This window comes from Seriola aureovittata, chromosome 19 (assembly GCF_021018895.1).
Source record: "Seriola aureovittata isolate HTS-2021-v1 ecotype China chromosome 19, ASM2101889v1, whole genome shotgun sequence".
Taxonomy (NCBI): Eukaryota; Metazoa; Chordata; class Actinopteri; order Carangiformes; family Carangidae; genus Seriola; species Seriola aureovittata.
In genome coordinates, this window is record NC_079382.1 from 23,897,779 (window position 1) to 23,915,000 (window position 17,222).

At 45.6% G+C, this 17,222-nt stretch overlaps 1 protein-coding gene across 1 annotated transcript in view; it reads right to left on the reverse strand.

The window, feature by feature from the left end:
• Positions 1-4,049: 4,049 nt before the first annotated feature.
• kif26aa (kinesin family member 26Aa) overlaps positions 4,050-17,222 on the reverse strand; it is a 39,891-nt gene continuing 26,718 nt past the window's right edge. The window contains exons 10-16 of the mRNA XM_056405066.1: positions 15,605-15,761; positions 14,586-14,748; positions 10,472-13,595; positions 7,284-7,474; positions 6,895-6,918; positions 5,990-6,140; positions 4,050-5,639 (exon numbers count right to left, since the gene is read on the reverse strand). Coding sequence (XP_056261041.1) covers positions 5,455-5,639; positions 5,990-6,140; positions 6,895-6,918; positions 7,284-7,474; positions 10,472-13,595; positions 14,586-14,748; positions 15,605-15,761 — 3,995 coding nt within the window. The 3' untranslated portion in view covers positions 4,050-5,454. The remainder of the gene's footprint in view (positions 5,640-5,989; positions 6,141-6,894; positions 6,919-7,283; positions 7,475-10,471; positions 13,596-14,585; positions 14,749-15,604; positions 15,762-17,222) is intronic.

Consider the following 17,222-nt stretch of genomic DNA (forward strand, 5'->3'; position numbering starts at 1 on the left):
ATCAGTTCACTTCATAAAGCTCCACTGAGACACACACACACACACACACACACACATTTTTATATGTGATAAGGAACATCAGTTCTTAATTTATCTTGCAGTCATGTTGTTGTGTTGCATCATGAAAAAAAACTGAGACAAAATGTCAGAGAGTCTCAGGCAGGAAATTTAAAAATGTTTCATCATCTTTTAAATCCAACAAACTTCCCAAAACAATGCAGCTTTATTTGTTCAACACTTGAACTGCTTCACATCAGACATGAAACACATGAATCAGGACGTACAAGAAACAAGGCAATATAAGAATCACGAAATGTTTTTGATGTAATTCAGTTTTTAAATGTTTCAGGACTAGTCCAACCGGTCCAACCGGTCCAACCGGTCCAACCGGTCCAACCGGACCAACCGGTGCAACCGGACCAACCGGTCCAACCGGTCCAACCGGACCCAGACTGGTTTAATACGCAGAATGTCTTTTTTTGTAAGGGTAAAATATATTTCAAACATAAAACAAATACATTAAATGTGTGGATTACTGCACCTTTAAAATGTCCCAGAAAAAGACATAAAACAACCTTTTTATTGTCTTCGGTTTAGCGGAGCAGCCGTGAGGTCAAAGGTCGTCAGTGTGAGGACTTCCTGCTCTGAGCTGAGAGCGTCCTCCTCCGCAGGTGAACGAGGATGTGTGGTTTTCAGCTGCACATTAAATATAGATGCAGCTGCTGGTTTTCGTTGTGACAGCCGTTAGAAAGCCGCTCTGAGTCAGATCACTTCCTGTTTGATCAGAGGTTTATTCAAAGTGTCGACAGCTCAGTTCAGTCAGAGTTCAGCTGATCCATCAGACCAAGAAACAAAGTGAATCTGAATCCTGATGGTTTGACTGAGCGACACACACAAGGTTTATTCCATCGTTGAGTTACGAGGAAATTTCACTCACGAACTGCAGAGTAAAAGTCACGAGAACATCGTGAACGTTTTATTTCAGTCAGGGATGGATCACTGAGGCTGATCACAAACCACCACAAACACACAGAATTACAACAGCAAGACGAGAAACAACCACTAACAGATTCACGACGACATCCACTAGAATTGTTTCATGTGTCTTTCAGTCTGGGGGGGTCGTGCTCCGGGAGGGTGGGGGGCGTTTACACGTCTGACTGGATATATAAATTGTGAATGAAGAGTAGGAACTGTGGTATTCTGTATTTCTGATTCTATCACAGATGGATGAGGCGGTCGAGGTCGAGGTCGAGGGCGGGGTCAAGGTGACAGCTGACGATTCACTGACGGCGAGGGTTTCCACGACGAGCAGGTCAGGTGACAAACAGTAATTGAGAGGCTTTAGAGTGAAGGGGAGGACAGATTGTTAGCGACGGGTAATTCACTCACAAATGAGTCAATGAAAAGCTATTTCATTCTGGTTGCCATGGCGCCCAGATGGGTAATGATTGAGCAGAGTGTTTGTGTGTGAGAGGTACAAACAGGAAATCAAAACAACACCACAGGTATCCGTCCGTCCCTCAGTCATTCGGTCTCCATGGATACTGCTGCCTCAGTGATGTGAGTCGGTTACACGCCTTTCTTCTCAGCACTGAGGGTCGCTGCTGACGGACAGGAGGGAGAGGTCAAAGGTCACAGGGAGAGTTGACACAGTCACACACTGTCAGCTGCTGAATTCTGAGAATAAAAGAAACATTTCATTTCATGATTATTGTATTAAATCCGCATTTTTAATCAGATCTTTCAGGTCCCAGTCGGACTGCGTCTCACAGCCGATGGAGGTGATGTCATGTCGTCCGTCTCTGATTGGACTTCATGTCCCTGCCGTCCTCCACCCGTCTCATATCAGATGTTATTTCCCTCCACGGTTGGAGGGATGAGACGTGTAATCTTCAGGACTGAGTCTGTGCTTCCTCCTCGTCCTCTCCTGACATTCAAACTCTCACATGCGGGTTTATCTCCCGACACAGTCGACTGTGGAGGATTTCAGGGTTGGACGTCTTCGCCCGAGCAACCGCCACCGCCACAAGCTCTGGAATCAGATGAGAGGAACTGAAATGTCACGCTCCTGAGGAGATGTGACCGACGGAGCAGACGAAGGAAACAGACAAACATCAGCTGGGAAGGAACAAACAGAAATTCATCAGGTTTCACATCCTGAAAATACACACCACAAGGACACGTTTCACACCGACCGTGACGACCGTGAAACCGTGACGACCGCGAAACCGTGACGACCGCGAAACCGTGACGACCGTGAAACCGTGACGGTACATGTACATTAAACAAAAGCCACTCAGTGATTGTGATTTAACCCAAAGATCTTTATTAACATGTATGACACGAGGCGATCTGCTCTTCCTGTTTCCATCCGGCTCCACACTCTGCTCTTTTTACAAATGATTAGAAAAACTGTACAGTAGAAAAACAAATGTAAAAAGTCTGAATGTGTCTTGAAGGTTTCAAGTCAGCGGAGAGACTGAACTCTAAAAAGGGCTTTGCTCTCTTCTTCTACGACAAACAACCTCGGAAACAAAGACTCACTGCAGAACGTCACCTATTTAAACACAGAAGAACAAAACGTTTCATGCAGCAACTTGAAAAAGAGCCTGAGAGTGTTGATGCAGACGGACGAGGAGAGAGAGGAAACACACAGCAAGCAGTTTTAAAATGAACCAATCAGGTGGCCGCGTCTTCACATCTATGACGTTCACACCGGAAAACAACCATCACTGGAAACTGAACTATTCACGCTTAGTTTGGACAGTTGATCCTGATCATGTGACAGGAAGCAGGTTCCACTCTGTCGGGTCAAATCTGTTTGATATCAGAAATCTGGTTTTCTCTCATAATTACCTGACAACAACATGGATGTTCCTTACTGCACGTTTTACAAATGTTATGAATTATTATAAATGTTATTTCATTCAATTTCAGGTGTTTTTTCAGGTGACATTTACCTGTCTGTGATAATCCACCAGCACGTTGCTCTGACTGCAACTACAGTCAAAGTAATTCAACATTTGGTTTCTTTGTTATTTTTACTCAAAAACGATTTTTATGTAAATTAGGTTTATTGATCATAAAATCCCAGAACAAAATGTAAAAGTCACAGTGATGAGTTGCACTGTTGGTGTGACGCAGTTATTGGATCATAATTTTATACCCAATGTTTTATAAACTGTCAAACTGATTGATCAGCTTTGACCAAGGAGGACAAGAAAATATGAAGGTTAGCTGTGATCAGCTGTGTATCAGCTGTGATCAGCTGTGTATCAACTGTAGGGTTGCAAAATTCCGGGAATTTTCTAAAATGGAAACTTTCCATGGGAATTTATGGGAAATTATGGGAATAAACGGGAATAAACTGGAATAAACTGGGAATTTTCAAAATTGAAGGTTGGCTCTTCATAGGGAACTTAAATATAGTTGAGGAAAGTATATTTTAGCATAATCTTGACTAAAACAAACAGATGCCATTCAAATACACTTGAATATCCATGCCATTCCTCAATCACATTCACAGAGCACACTGCTTACTGCATGGCTAACGAGACCACGCCCCCTACTGGCACCGTGCACGCCTCCATCACATGTACAGGAGATTTCTATAAAACTGGACCAAACTTTTGAGCCTGAGGCACAAAGACTATTGAAGGCACACGTTTGAGCCTGTGGAATAAACATATATAATATATGTATATATATATATAATATATTCCCAGTTAGTTCCCCTAAATTCCCAATAATTCCCATTATTCCCATGGAAAGTTTCCAATATGGAATATTACCAAACTTCCCAAGCTTAACTTCCCATGGAAATTTACCAGAAACTTTCCAGAAATTTACCTGGAATTTTCCACACCTTTGCAACCCTAATCAACTGTGTATCAGCTGTGATCAGTTGTGATCAGCTGTGATCAGCTGTGATCAGCTGTGATCAGCTTCGATCAGTTGTGATCAGCTGTGTATGAGCTGTGATCAGCTGTGATCAGTTGTGATCAGCTGTGATCAGTTGTGTATCAGCTGTGATCAGTTGTGAATCAGTTGTGTATCAGCTGTGATCAGCTGTGATCAGTTGTGATCAGTTGTGTATCAGATGTGATCAGTTGTGATCAGCTGTGATCAGTTGTGTATCAGCTGTGATCAGTTGTGATCGGCTGTGTATGAGCTGTGATCGGCTGTGATCGGCTGCGATCGGCTGCGATCAGCTGTGTATGAGCTGCGATCAGCTGCGACCAGCTGCGATCAGCTGCGATCAGCTGTGTATCAGCTGCGATCAGCTGTGTATCATGATGTTCTGTCTCACTGTGATACTGAAGGAACCAGGAGGATTCTTCTAGAAGCAGCAGCGTCTTGTTCCTTTGATTTGATCGGTTATCGGCTCTGGACGCAGGAGGTGACGATCTCCTCTGGAAGCGTTTTAGATTCAGTCACACTGGATCTAAAACCATGTGTATGATGTGTGTGTTCTGATCTGACTCTGAGAAGACGCTCTTCACTTCCTGGAGGTGAGAGTCTGACATGAGAGAAACGGTGTGAAGGCAGATCAATCAGAACTAAAGCTCTTCTCTCCTTTTCTTTCTCCCACAAACACAGTTCACTTCACACTCACATCATCAGTTTGCATAATGACGACAGTAAAGGTTTAAATCAGCACCAATAAACACACAGACATGAAACATAGAAAAACACAATAAACAAGGGAAATTATAATTAAACCAGATCATAAATAGAAAGGCACTTCCAGAGCTTTCATCCATTTTGAGATGTTTATCTTCACTAGTCTGATCCAGGACCAGCAGTTTGCTGCAGTTGCCCCTCAGAGACATGTTGTCCTCATGCAGTTTTACTTCTGTCTCTGCAGCTCAGTTTGTCTTTGTATGAACAAATGAACGAATGAATGAACGAACGAATGAATGAATGGTGTTCAGTCCTGGACAGTAATTCACCCGTTCATCAGTGTCTCAGCGCCTCTTCATCCTCTTTCTACACCATGATGAGATTCTTCAACATGACGCTCATTCTCTTCATATGGAGGCTGAGAGAAGTCAGACTCACAAATGCTTTTAATCCGTTATCTCCAAATAATAACGAGACATTACAATATTTCAATCAAGCGCAGAAATGTTCATACAGGATCAGGATAATCAGTCCTCGTCAGCTAACGAGTTACTGCCACCAAGTGTATGAGGTTCAGACACAATCGTTTTCTCCTGATGAAATCTCGTTATCTCGAGATAACGAGATTAAAGTATTTGTGAGTACGACCTTCCGTAGTGTCACTGAGCATGAGCCAAAGCGTCAGTCATGAACTCTGGATTCGTGTCTGTGGTGATTCTAATGTCACTTCTCTCAGTCAGCGTCTGCAGACTCTGTTTCTCTGGACTTTTATTGTGGAGCGAGAGAGATGATGATATCCTCAGGAAGTGATGTCACAGCTCTCCCCCCTCACACCTCCACCTCCTGCTGACCTCCCTGCACAGCGGCGGCCGTCGTCACGGCGATGTCGAAGCAGGTCTCCATCATGACGCGGGACTTGCAGAGGTTGACGCAGTACTCCAGATCCGCCGTGACCTGAGCCAGAGCCTCCAAGTACTCCTGGGACTCCCGGTCCAGGTCCTGGTCCACGTCAACTGGAGGGAGGACACAGAGAGGAAGAGACATGAGGACCGGGTCTACAGAACAAACAAATCTTTGAGTAAAAGACTTTAAAGTCCTTCTGAACCAATACAAACCAATGAACTGATAACAAACCAATAACAAACCAATAATAAACCATCCTGATAATGTTAGCATGTTAGCCGTTAGCTCTCCAGCTGCAGTACCTCTGTAGCATGTAGCACATGCCAAGCTTTTACTCTGAAAATCCACTGAAGCTACAGCTTCCTGAAGCAGGAAGCACAAGCTCCAGCTCTGCTTCCTTCAGGTCAAAGGTCACAGGTTTCATCTTATCATTATAACAACATACAGAGTCAGTACTCACACTCTCCGCTCCACCTGTCCGGGCGGAGCATCAGCCGGCTCTTGGCCTCCTCCAGCTCCGCTTTCAGCCGCTCGTGTTTGCTCCTCAGCTCCCTGATCTGCTGCTGCCGCCTCTCCAGCATCCTGAGCCGGGCGTTGAAGTAGAGCAGACCCTGAGGACCAGACACCCAGTCAGAGGCTCTGTGACACGTCCACCTACTTATACAGGTGAGGCGGGGCGGGGATGGGGGGGGGGCTAACCTGCTCTGAGACTTTAATCTGTATCCACTGCTGGATTTAATTAGGAGCCTGCCGGAGATAAAATTAGCGTGGGCGCTAATCTGCCAGCTGTAGATTTAAAGCGGAGGATTAAGGACAGCAGGTGACAGAGAGCTGGCTCCGCCTCCCCTCCTCCTTCACCTCCACACAGGTGTTGGAAGAAGAAACTCAGATCCAGATGTCAGATCAGGAAGAGCAGAACTGAGTATGGAGTCACAGCAGTGCCGAAAAAAAGAAGAAATCTATAAAAGAATAAAAACATTAATGTGGAAATAAAAGCAGAAATAAATAAAAGATTAAATAAGTTAAAAAAAAGTGGATATATAAGAACAAATAAATAAAAGAATATAAAAAAATACTTCTGCCCCGTTGCTTGATTGATTGACAGCTTGGCCCTTCAAGGAAAAGCAAAAGGTAAAAGTTTTATTTCTTTAATTCTTTATGTGTTTCTCTTTCTGTTTCCACATTTTTGTAATTTACTTATTTATTCCTGTTTATATTTCCACATTTATTTTCGTATTCTTTCATAGATTCATTCTTTTTTATGGCACTGCTTTGACTCCATACAGCAGCTCCTGACGGAGTCAGCTGATCTGAACTGAACACTGAGGGCTGATGGGTAATAATGTAGTTCTATATACAACTCACCTTTTCAACGTCATGGAACGGCTGCTGAGAGAGAACAGAGAGAAAGTGATGAAGACGAGCTACACGTCGTCTTCCACACACACACACACACACACACACACACACACACACACACACACACACACACATATACCTACAGTATGTATATGTATAGGACATTTTATACCTGTACAGGTGTACTTGCTCTGCTGCATGTTATTAAATTTACATTATAGAGTGACAGATATCCTTCCTGACTTCTTGTGTTTTGATTGACACTTCCTCATTATCCTGCTCTTCAGTGTGTGTGTGTGTGTGTGTGTGTGTTTCCAGTGTGTGTGTGTGTGTGTGTGTGTGTGTGTGTGTGTGTGTGTGTGTTTCCAGTGTTAGCAGATGGGAGCCTGCCTCACCTCTGACCCCGTCACCACCTCCCTCCTCCTCTGTAGGCGCTCCACGTCGTCGATCTCGTACACCTTTATCTCAAAGGGCTCCTTCAGGGTGCCGCCCAGCGGGGGCACGTCCACCCACTGACCCCCCACCTTCCTGGCGAGGGAGGAGGGGTCCGGCAGAGGAGCTGGGATCAGACGCCGCCGCAGGAAACCTGACGAAGTAAAAATAAAATAAAATAAAATGAATATAAAGTTGAGGCAACGTTTTCTGAGGTTTGAGTGTCATTTAAACGTGTGAAGCAGTTTCTCACTGAGTCGGTCACATGATCTCTCTGTGTGAACCTGTAGTTTCTCATCAACAAACTGGAGATGATCCAACCAACTAAATTATAACATGTCACCAAACAACAGCACGTTTGACATACAATATATTGACGAGGCTGCTAATTAGCTCTAATTAGCCTCCTCCTCTCAGTCAGTTAAATCAGTGTCAGTCTGTCAGTGTTGATCAGAACCTCCGTCACACAGCTGCTGCTGCTGCACCTTCATCTACACCTTACATCAACGAGCTAATGCATGTCCAGACAGGAGCCTTCACATGTTCGCTGATGATGCCTCATTTTTACTGAAGACACAAACGCCTCCTCAGGTCTTGCATCTGTAATAAATCACGTCTCTTATCAAACACTAAAAACACGCTGTGTATGATGTTTGAAAAACAACCAATAGAGGTGACACGTTTCAATGTGTCCCTGAACGGGGAGGAACTACCGACGCTGTCGTAGGACAGAGACTCAGGGGAAGAGTTGGAGGTGAGACTGATGCTAACCTTTCTTCTGACTGTTTCTCTGATTATTCATGAACCGGACGTTCAGCAGGTTTTTAGCAGCAGCTGAATGAGCCACAGAGGTTTCCTCCTCTCCACAACAAACACACCAGGGGATTAAACCAGGAGAAACACTGAATAAAGCAGTTAACTTTTAAAGGAGCTATATTTATGTTTTGCTATTGCTACATGGCTAACATTAGCATTAGCAGCTGTTTACTTATCAGTCTAGAAGAAACGTGAGTTCAACATCAAACTGAATTCCTTTAATCACCAACAGCTGTCTCCAGAGGTGGAAACAAACCCTTTAGTTTTGCTTCTATTTCTACCCTTCTTTTTTTCTACTGAAGTTAGCATGCTAACCAGTTAGCGCCCGTTGCTAGCTCACTGTAGCTTTCAGTCTGCCCTGAAGACGTAACTGCTCAGAGGAAAACTAGAAAACTAGATGAAAGTCAATGTTGAGTTTCTGTCAGACGAACACACTGACAAATGATCATAGAGGATATGATGTCATCAACAGGCGACCAATGAGACGTCATCATGATTAAAATCACAGATTTCTTTGGTTTGAGACTGATGGAAACATTTGTGATGGTGTAAGAACACAACTCAACAACATATAGAACATAGAACAGAGGTCTAGATGTTTTTAGACGTTTTAATGGGGAAAAGTTACAGATTATAACTTTAAGTCAAAGAAAAAATCTGTGTTCACTTTAACTCAACCTGCAGCAACATATATTTGTCTTTTTTTATTTGGCATATTTTATATTTCTATCTGTTTTGTGGCTTGTAATGTTTTTGTTTTCTGTCACCTGCTCAGGGACTACGATGTAAATTAGCATTTTTGCTACAATCTGTCGTGTTTACATTTTGTGCTTGTACTGATGTTTATTAACATGTATTGTCCCGATCAAATAAACAAATAAACAAACAAATAAATAAATAAAGGTAAAATGAAAAGCACCAGCAAGCGCCACAAACAAAGAGCCATTAGAGCTCATTAAACACCCTGGGTCTCAAAGTGAGGACGAAGAAATAGTGACATATTGAGGAGGAGTGTGTGTGCGTGTGTATGTGTGTGTGTGTGTGTGTGTGTATGTGCGTACATGTGTATGTGTGTGTGTGTGTGTGTGTGTGTATGTGTGTGTGTGTATGTGTATGTGCGTACGTGTGTGTGTGTGTGTGTGTGTGTGTGTGCATGTGTAGGTGTGTGTGTGTGTGTGTGTGTGTGTATGTGCGTACGTGTGTGTGTGTGTGTGTATGTGTATGTACGTACGTGTGTGTGTGTGCGTGTGTGTGTGTGTATGTGTGTGTGTATGTGTATGTGCGTACATGTGTGTGTGTGTGTGTGCGCTTTGGAGTGATGTGCAGTGGATGGGGGGGTGTGTGTGTGTGGGTGATAATTGGAGTTGGATATGTACACCGGGAATTGCCGGCGGCTTCATGAAATATTCATGAGGCAGAAACGAGCCAAGATCCACAGGACTGATGGCAGGCAGATCACACGGTGCCGGTTCCATATGCATCAGGCTGCCTGACCCGTTCATCGCCACCGCCGCCATGAATCACAATCAGCTGCTGTAAGGTGGAATACACTACAACATCGTCCCAGATAATGTAGATTTTTTTAGGATAACGTCGGGCTGAGATGAATTCATGCAGCGAGGAACCGGTGAGGAGAGCAGCCTTTGATAGACGCTCCCACAGCAATAATACCTGCACTCCGCCGTGTGCTCAGCATTCATGAAAACATTATATAGAACAGCCACTTTCATCCCGTCATCACACACTCTGATGGATGGCAGCACATTTTGGAAAAAGCCATAAAAATGTTAATAAGTTTTATGGCTCTCTCCATTTCTGAATCAGTGCATTCACAAATAGTTGTTGACTGTCACATGAACTTTAATAATAACTGGTTAAGACAATTCTTTTTTACATTCATCCTCATGAGCTGTTGTTTTTTGTTCATTCACAATTTACGATTTTAATACCCAGAAAAATATAAGATTTAATCCATCGAAAGGAAATCAAATAACAATGATGCTAATGTCCTCCAGCAACAAACACAGACCAGATGAATGTCTCAGTCGGCTCCTACGAGAACAGCATATGTAGATATATATAATATATATATACATACAGTATATATTTTATATATCAACTTAACCTGTAGCCGTTAATCAGCACCTAACCTCCAAGTCTTTGGACTGTTGGAGGAAGGAAGAACATGCAAACTCTGGCAGGTTAGAACCCAGAACCCTGAAAATAGAGGTTTTGACAGGCTGGAAACTTTCACCTCCAGCTCCAGTCAATTTCAACATAACAGAATAATTCAGATTGTATGCCACTGTTTTCAATCCACACGATATGGACTCACCGTTTCCTCTCTTCTTGGGCGATTTAGAGACTCTGCTCCTGCTGGACGAGGACACACCACTCTCGCTCATGGAGTCATGTGCCGAAGAAGTGCTGCCAGTGGTCTCGCTGTCTCGGATCATGCTCTCATAGCCACTGCTTCCCCCGCTGTGGTAGAACAGGGCGGTGCGGCCCATGGCGGGGGGCAGTTCCCCGCTCAGGATGCTGCTGTTGTCGCTGCCGTGCCCGCTGCTGTAGCGCTGGGGCCTCCGAGGTGCAGTGATCTTGCTGTAAGGTGATGGTATTGGTGTGTTGACTGGTGAACCACTGACACTACTAGTACCGCTGTCAGTGGCATCACTTCCTGTCAGTCCATGCCCCCTACTGAGCTGTTTCCTTGGGCTCCCAGCAGCTAGCTCGCTAACCCTGCTGTTAGCCGCCCTGCTGATGGCCTGCTTCGTGCCCATGATGGTGCCTCTTCCCGTCTTGGCTCCTATCCCAGAGCGAGCAGGGGACTTACTGGTTAGCGGTAGGCTGGGGTTGCGTCCAGATGCATTGTCAGGAGGTTTCGGGGAGGAGCTCAGGCTTTTGGAACTGCTGGTAGACAATGCTCGAACCTTCGACCCACCAGAAACTGCTGCTCGGGAGCTGCTGCCGACTCGGACCTGCCCCAGTTTGCTTGTGGTTGCAAAGATACCAGGAGAAACTTGGGAGGAAGAAGCAGATGTGGAGGTAGAGGTTGGAACCCCAAGTCTTGACACTGATCTATTTGACCTGCTGTTACCTCCTACAGCAGCAGCACTGCTGTCCCTGAACAGCTCAGACTTGGAGCCAGCAAAGGCTTGACTGTCACATCTCTCCAGAGACAACAGACTGCCGTAGTGCTTGGAGGGATCTGCTTTTCGCGCCTTCAGGCTTGATGATGTCCTGGCTGAGCCATGTTCAGTTTTTAAGCTCGATGTCCGGTGGCTGAATGAATCTGCCCGGAGCCTGGCGGTGAATTCTTCCACCGAGGTTGATGTTTTAGGGAATGAGGACTTCCCAATGTCGCTGCTTGTTTTTAAGGCACTTGGAGATATGTTTCCAGATCCAGACTTGGAGATGGTGTTGCTTCTCTGGCCATTTGACTTCTTTCCCAAGGAAGCAAACCTCAGGGTACCGGTCACTGACGTGGTCTCGTGACCCCATTTGGATTCAGAACTCTGGGGGATGGAAACAGTTCCTAGAGTTGTTGCACCTCGGGTGAGTCGTGGCAGCTTGATCAGAGTATCTCCTCTCCTGCTGCTGGACTTCTCGCAACCATCCACAACCCTCTGACCTGAAGAAGACACTTGTGCCTTTGGTGGACGAGGTACACTGTTACTATTCCCTCTGGGCCTCTTAGAGGAAGTGCTGCTTACGCCACTTCTTGATGGCTTACCTGCAGAGAGAAACTCGACCTCTCTGGGATCTAAGTGGCTGCTTACCTGAAGCAAAAAGTCATCGTGTCTGCCTTCCTGTCTGCTGCAGCCCACACCTGCAGATGAGGTAGGCTTCGTTTTCCTGGGAAGACTGGAATGGGAGGCGTGATGGGGAATCTGGGCTGACAGTGAAGAGTTCAGAGTGTTGGCTCTCACCTTGAGAGAGCCTTTGAGAGAGGCTTTGGTTGAGTCAGGGGAGGGAGGGCACTTGGTAAATGAAGGTTTGTTTGGAGTCGCAGGGTCACTGTCCAGCTCTGAGAAACAGACTCCACTGTCGTTCAACGAGCTCTTGATGCCATGCTGCAAAAATTGCTGTCTATGAAATATACTTGGTGAGGTCAGTGTTGATGCATTCTCTGTTGACATATTTTTGTCCCTCAGCTGAAGCCTGCTTGTTGAACGAGCATCTTCTCTTTCAGCTGAGTCAGCAGTCTCTTCACTTGGTCGTGAGCCAATGGACGACTGCTCGCTGCCACGTCGGGAAAACATCTCCTGGAAGTTGGTTCCAACATCATCTCCAGGTCCCATGGCTCCTTGTTGAGATGTGTAAGCATCATACTCGTCGTTTATGCTGCTGATGATGCTGACAGGGCGAGAACCAGAGGCAAAGGCCTCCAGAGAGCAGTCGCTGTTGAAGCTGAGGAGGTTGGAGGGACGGCCGTTGTCTGGGACAAGACCGTGAGGAAGCTCCTCTACGACCGTGAACACAAGCTCATCCTCGCCGTTCAGCTCCACGGGCTGCTGCAGTGTAACTGTAGTCCTCAGGAAATCCCTGTCAAGGCATCTTCCTAACAGTGATGCCCGGAGATTGTTGAGCTCCACGGGGCCTCTGCTTGTATGAAGGGCCCTTCCCATGCTACGTGGCCCCAGTGGCTGGCCTTGCCTCAGCGCTTGTTGACTCATACCCACTGGGGGAGTCCTAGCAACAACCTCACCAGGCTGAGATGCTGCCCTGGATGTCCTAGGTAAGGATGGTGAGGCAGACGGCTTGGGTCCACCTCCTTTGAGGTAGACCTTCTCTCGCACTACAGGCTCTGTCCCACTCTGCCTCACCACACCTGGCTGAAAGGGGGTAGCTGAAAGTTTCTCCCCGTCTGCACTTGTCCGTTTGGAAGTGTCCAAACCAGCTGAGGAGATTTTGGATTGTTCCTGATCAGGTTTGTTTGTGCATGCGGTGGGTGTGCTTTCTAAGACCCTTTGGGAGGAGTTCTTATCAGATTTGGGCTGAGATGTCACCTCTGTGGGTTTAGTAGCTCCAGTCCTAAGTGCTGCTGCTTGTGCTGCTTTACCCTCTGTACCGAATGTGGCCGGGCCCTCCCTGCCATCGATGCAGTCCAGTCTCTCCTGTAACTCTGCAAATGTGTTGCACTTGAAGTGGTCACCATCAGATCTGGGTGTGTCTTTGACCCGCTTTTTGTTCAGGGAGGGGATGATGGGAACAAAGGAGGGTGGTCCCTCATTGTCGCTCAGGTCTCGGTCCGAGACGGCCGTCCCTCCTGGCCCGATGTAGATGACGGTGTCGCAGGAGTGTTCGCTGCTGGAGGAATAGTCGGGATCACTGGAGAGCAGCAGGGGCGTGTCCGGGTCGAGGGCCACGGTCCGAGGGTGGAAGGATCGAAGGTGCGGGGGTCGGTGGGATGGGCCTTCCTCACAGGAACTCTCGCCTCCAGATGAGCTGGAGGCGTACTGCAGATAGACAAAGATGTAACACAGAGTTAACAAACGATCGGCCTGAAGGAAAATCAATTTCTGAAGCGTTGTCGACACAGTCCGAGGTTAAAGGTGCACACTGTGGGCTGGACTAAAGCTAATGTCAATGACATGTATGAGCATGTTTCCATGAGGCTCTCTCAGTCTACAAAACACAAATACGACCTGTCAGTGTGAAAGCCTCAGAGGCCGCCGCCCCCGCAGGAGCACTCATATTGATTATCTGTCACATCTCGGCTGAATTACGTATAACTGAATTATGAATACATGACTCTGACCTGATCAGAGTTTTAACTGTCACCAGCCTCACACAATAATCTGAGGGATGTTCAACTAACAACCAATGAATCTCTCAAATCTTGATATTCCCTTTAAAGAAGTAGCTTCAACGTTATAAATTTGTTTATTCAACACTAAAATGTGACCTTTTTTTCTTTCTCAGCCTGGAGAAAATATTCAATATTTAAACTCTTTTTTTCTGCTCAGTTTTTATTCATATACAGTATATATATATATATATATATATATATATCATGGTATCATGGTGACTTAAAGAAACCAGCGACTCCCATCACTCTGAGCCCCATTACTACAGCTTTCATACACATACAATAAAAACTATTTAAATTAAGTTTTCTTTCAATTATCTTTCTTTCAATTATCTGGAAATATTTTTTGTCCTTTTATGTTTTGCCAGATTAAGACTTTCTTGTAAAAGCCTCAAGTGGGATTTATCATATATTAATTATTAATCAGAATTTATATTTCTGATCATTGTTGAAACGTATTTAGTCTTTTTTTTCACTATATTGGTGTTAGGATTGAATCATCACAGAATTACACAAGGACTTTTAATGACATTTACTGTGTTCATATGGAAATTATTTGGCAAATGAATCAGAGTGATTCGTTTCAGGTGATAAATATCAGCAGACCGATGTCAGACCAGAGTCACAGGTGCGGTACCTTGGACTTCTTCTTCCTCATGTGGTGGATGCGGGAGGCCAGCTGCACTGTGGTCAGCGTCTCCATGTAGTTCGCCGGGGAGTCGGAGATGTGGGCGATCATGATGGTTCGACAGTTGATGTTGCCCAGGGATTCACTGAGCAGCATGGTGAGCTTGCTGTCCCTGAATAATACATCAAGAAACCCCTCGTTAGCCAAAAAAAAGAGAGCAAAGATGTACGTCAGGCCCGAGAACCCCCACAGGATCCCAGAAACCATTCGTTACACCAGGCAACAGTCGGGCCCCGACAGGAACGATCTCTCGTTTCACATTAATGAAGCCGACTTTGAAGTACACGCCACATGTGATCTGTAGTGAGATTACAGCTTTAATGATCACATGCTGAATTTAAAAACTACAGTCTAAGCTTTTTCTACTTTCTTCAATCAGAACAACAAAACTGAGATCTGGTCTTTCTCTAACCCCACGATGATTAGTTCACAAGTTGGTGCTTTTCCTCCAAACACGGTCACGTGCTCCGATGGTTTCGCCATCTGTGTGTTTCCTTTAAACTGCTGCACAGCTTTCTGTCAAAGTTCAGTTTGAGCGGGAACGTCACGTGAGTCCTGGACTTTATGAATTTACTTCAGGAGGAACTAGAATCTGTTTCCTCCATCAACCAGCCAAGTTACAGGAAATATGGTCACAGCCTCTCCTTACAGACCAGAACATTATGTCACAGGGAAGTTGACCTTTGACCTTTGGGATATAAAATGTCATCACTCCATTTTGTCCGTATAAACATTTGAGTTAAATTGTCTCATAATTAGTGTATAACTTGGTGATTTATGTTTTGTGAGGTCACAGTGACCTTTGACCTATATTCTAGTCTATATTCAGGGACATAAAGACAGAGCTCCACACAACAATCAGCCTGAATAACAAACCCCCCAGGACTGTCTACCTGCTTCATACTTCACCCCCCCCCCCAGGGGCCCCTCTTTGACCCATCCATCATTAAATGAGTGTGAGCTCCTACCTGTAGGGGACGTGCTTGGCCCCGTTGGCGAGGGCGAGGATGACGTTTCCCAGCGCAGACAGAGACAGACACTGACCCCCACCCCCCTCTCTGGTCCTGCTGATGTCCGTCTCACAGCTCCCCAGGTCCAGGAGGTGAAGCCGACTCCGACCAGACACTAAGAGACGGGGGAGGGGTTAAAAGACAACATACACACAGCCTGTTTCACTGCTCATTAGTGAAGAGACGCTTCACTGGTTTAAACATTCGTCAATAAATCGAAGCGGTTTCAGACAGAGGATCAGGATCAGTCAACAGCTGTTTAAAGTCATTATCAATAACAAAACCAAACATGAGTCTCTGCTCTTTATGGCTTCATACAGACCAGGAGTCTCAGAGCTGAACTGATCTCTGTGAGCAAACAGAGCTGATAATACGACGGGGGGGGGGGGTTAAATAGTTTGGACGTAAAAATCTGTTCAAAGACAATGTTGATAAAACCTCATATCTCAGACATGGGTCAAGTCAGTGTTTTCCAGACCAACTAGTCCCAATTCAAGTCCCTCTAAAAGACAGGTAAGTCCTGCTTCTGATCCAGTCCAGTACCAGTACCAGTCAGAACCAACAATCCCAAGTCAGATCTCAATGACCTCTTTCGAGGGCTAATCTCAAACCGGTTCTTTGCGTTTTGACGCCCAGAGAAGCGGCTGGTTCGAGAGCGGCAGCAGCACTTCACTGGTCTACAACCAAGAACAGCTTAGATCAGGGGAGGGTGGGGTGATCGTGACCAACAAGAACCACCAAAAACTGTGACAGCCACCATTTTTAAAACTTTGGAAAAAAAAAAAAAAAATCAACATCAAAATGTTTGGATGCTAACGTAGGCTTTGAAAGCCACGAGCAACAGCTGTACAGACACGATGTAGTCCGACATGTTTTCCTTGGTGCTGGGATTGCTGGGAAATTGGGGACGTAGACAGATGTAGACAGTGATGTAACGGCGTGGTTCTCTCGTCTGTTTTTAGAAGGTTGGAAAGTTGAACCAACTCCGAGTCGGAGAGGCATCAGAGAGGCTGAAGGTCGACAAAGGTCAGTCCCACCTCAAGTTTCAATTTGGAGTCCAGAGTCACACTGAGACGTTAAAGTCACAGATCAAGTCTCTAGACTGGACCAATGAGTTTCAAGGTTTTCGTGCACTTTGATTGGCTGGTTTCAAACTGATTCAAATCTGTTGTCAAGAAAAACAAGTGTTACACGTCTATAATCTGACTCTGATATTACTGCATACATATGTACAACACCTCACAGTAGTAGGACGTCTGATCGCTCTCTGCTGCTTTCATTAAGTCAGAGGAATGATGATGCGAAGGATCAAACACCCGCATCAGCAACATTTACAAACTGCTGAGAGCTGAGCGCTCGCCTTCACACACACTGAGGACTCGGAGGCGTCAGGCTCATTAGCATGCAGATTTATTCCAGCTGTGGACGCAGTCGATCACTAATACCTGTGGAAACGTCTGCGCTGCCACAGGTGGACGTGGGCGCCGTTAGCGTAGCCCTTCTGCTCCTTAATGTTTCTGCAGCTCTATGTGAAGCTAATTAGCTGCTACGAGTTCAGACATGAACAGTGGAAGGA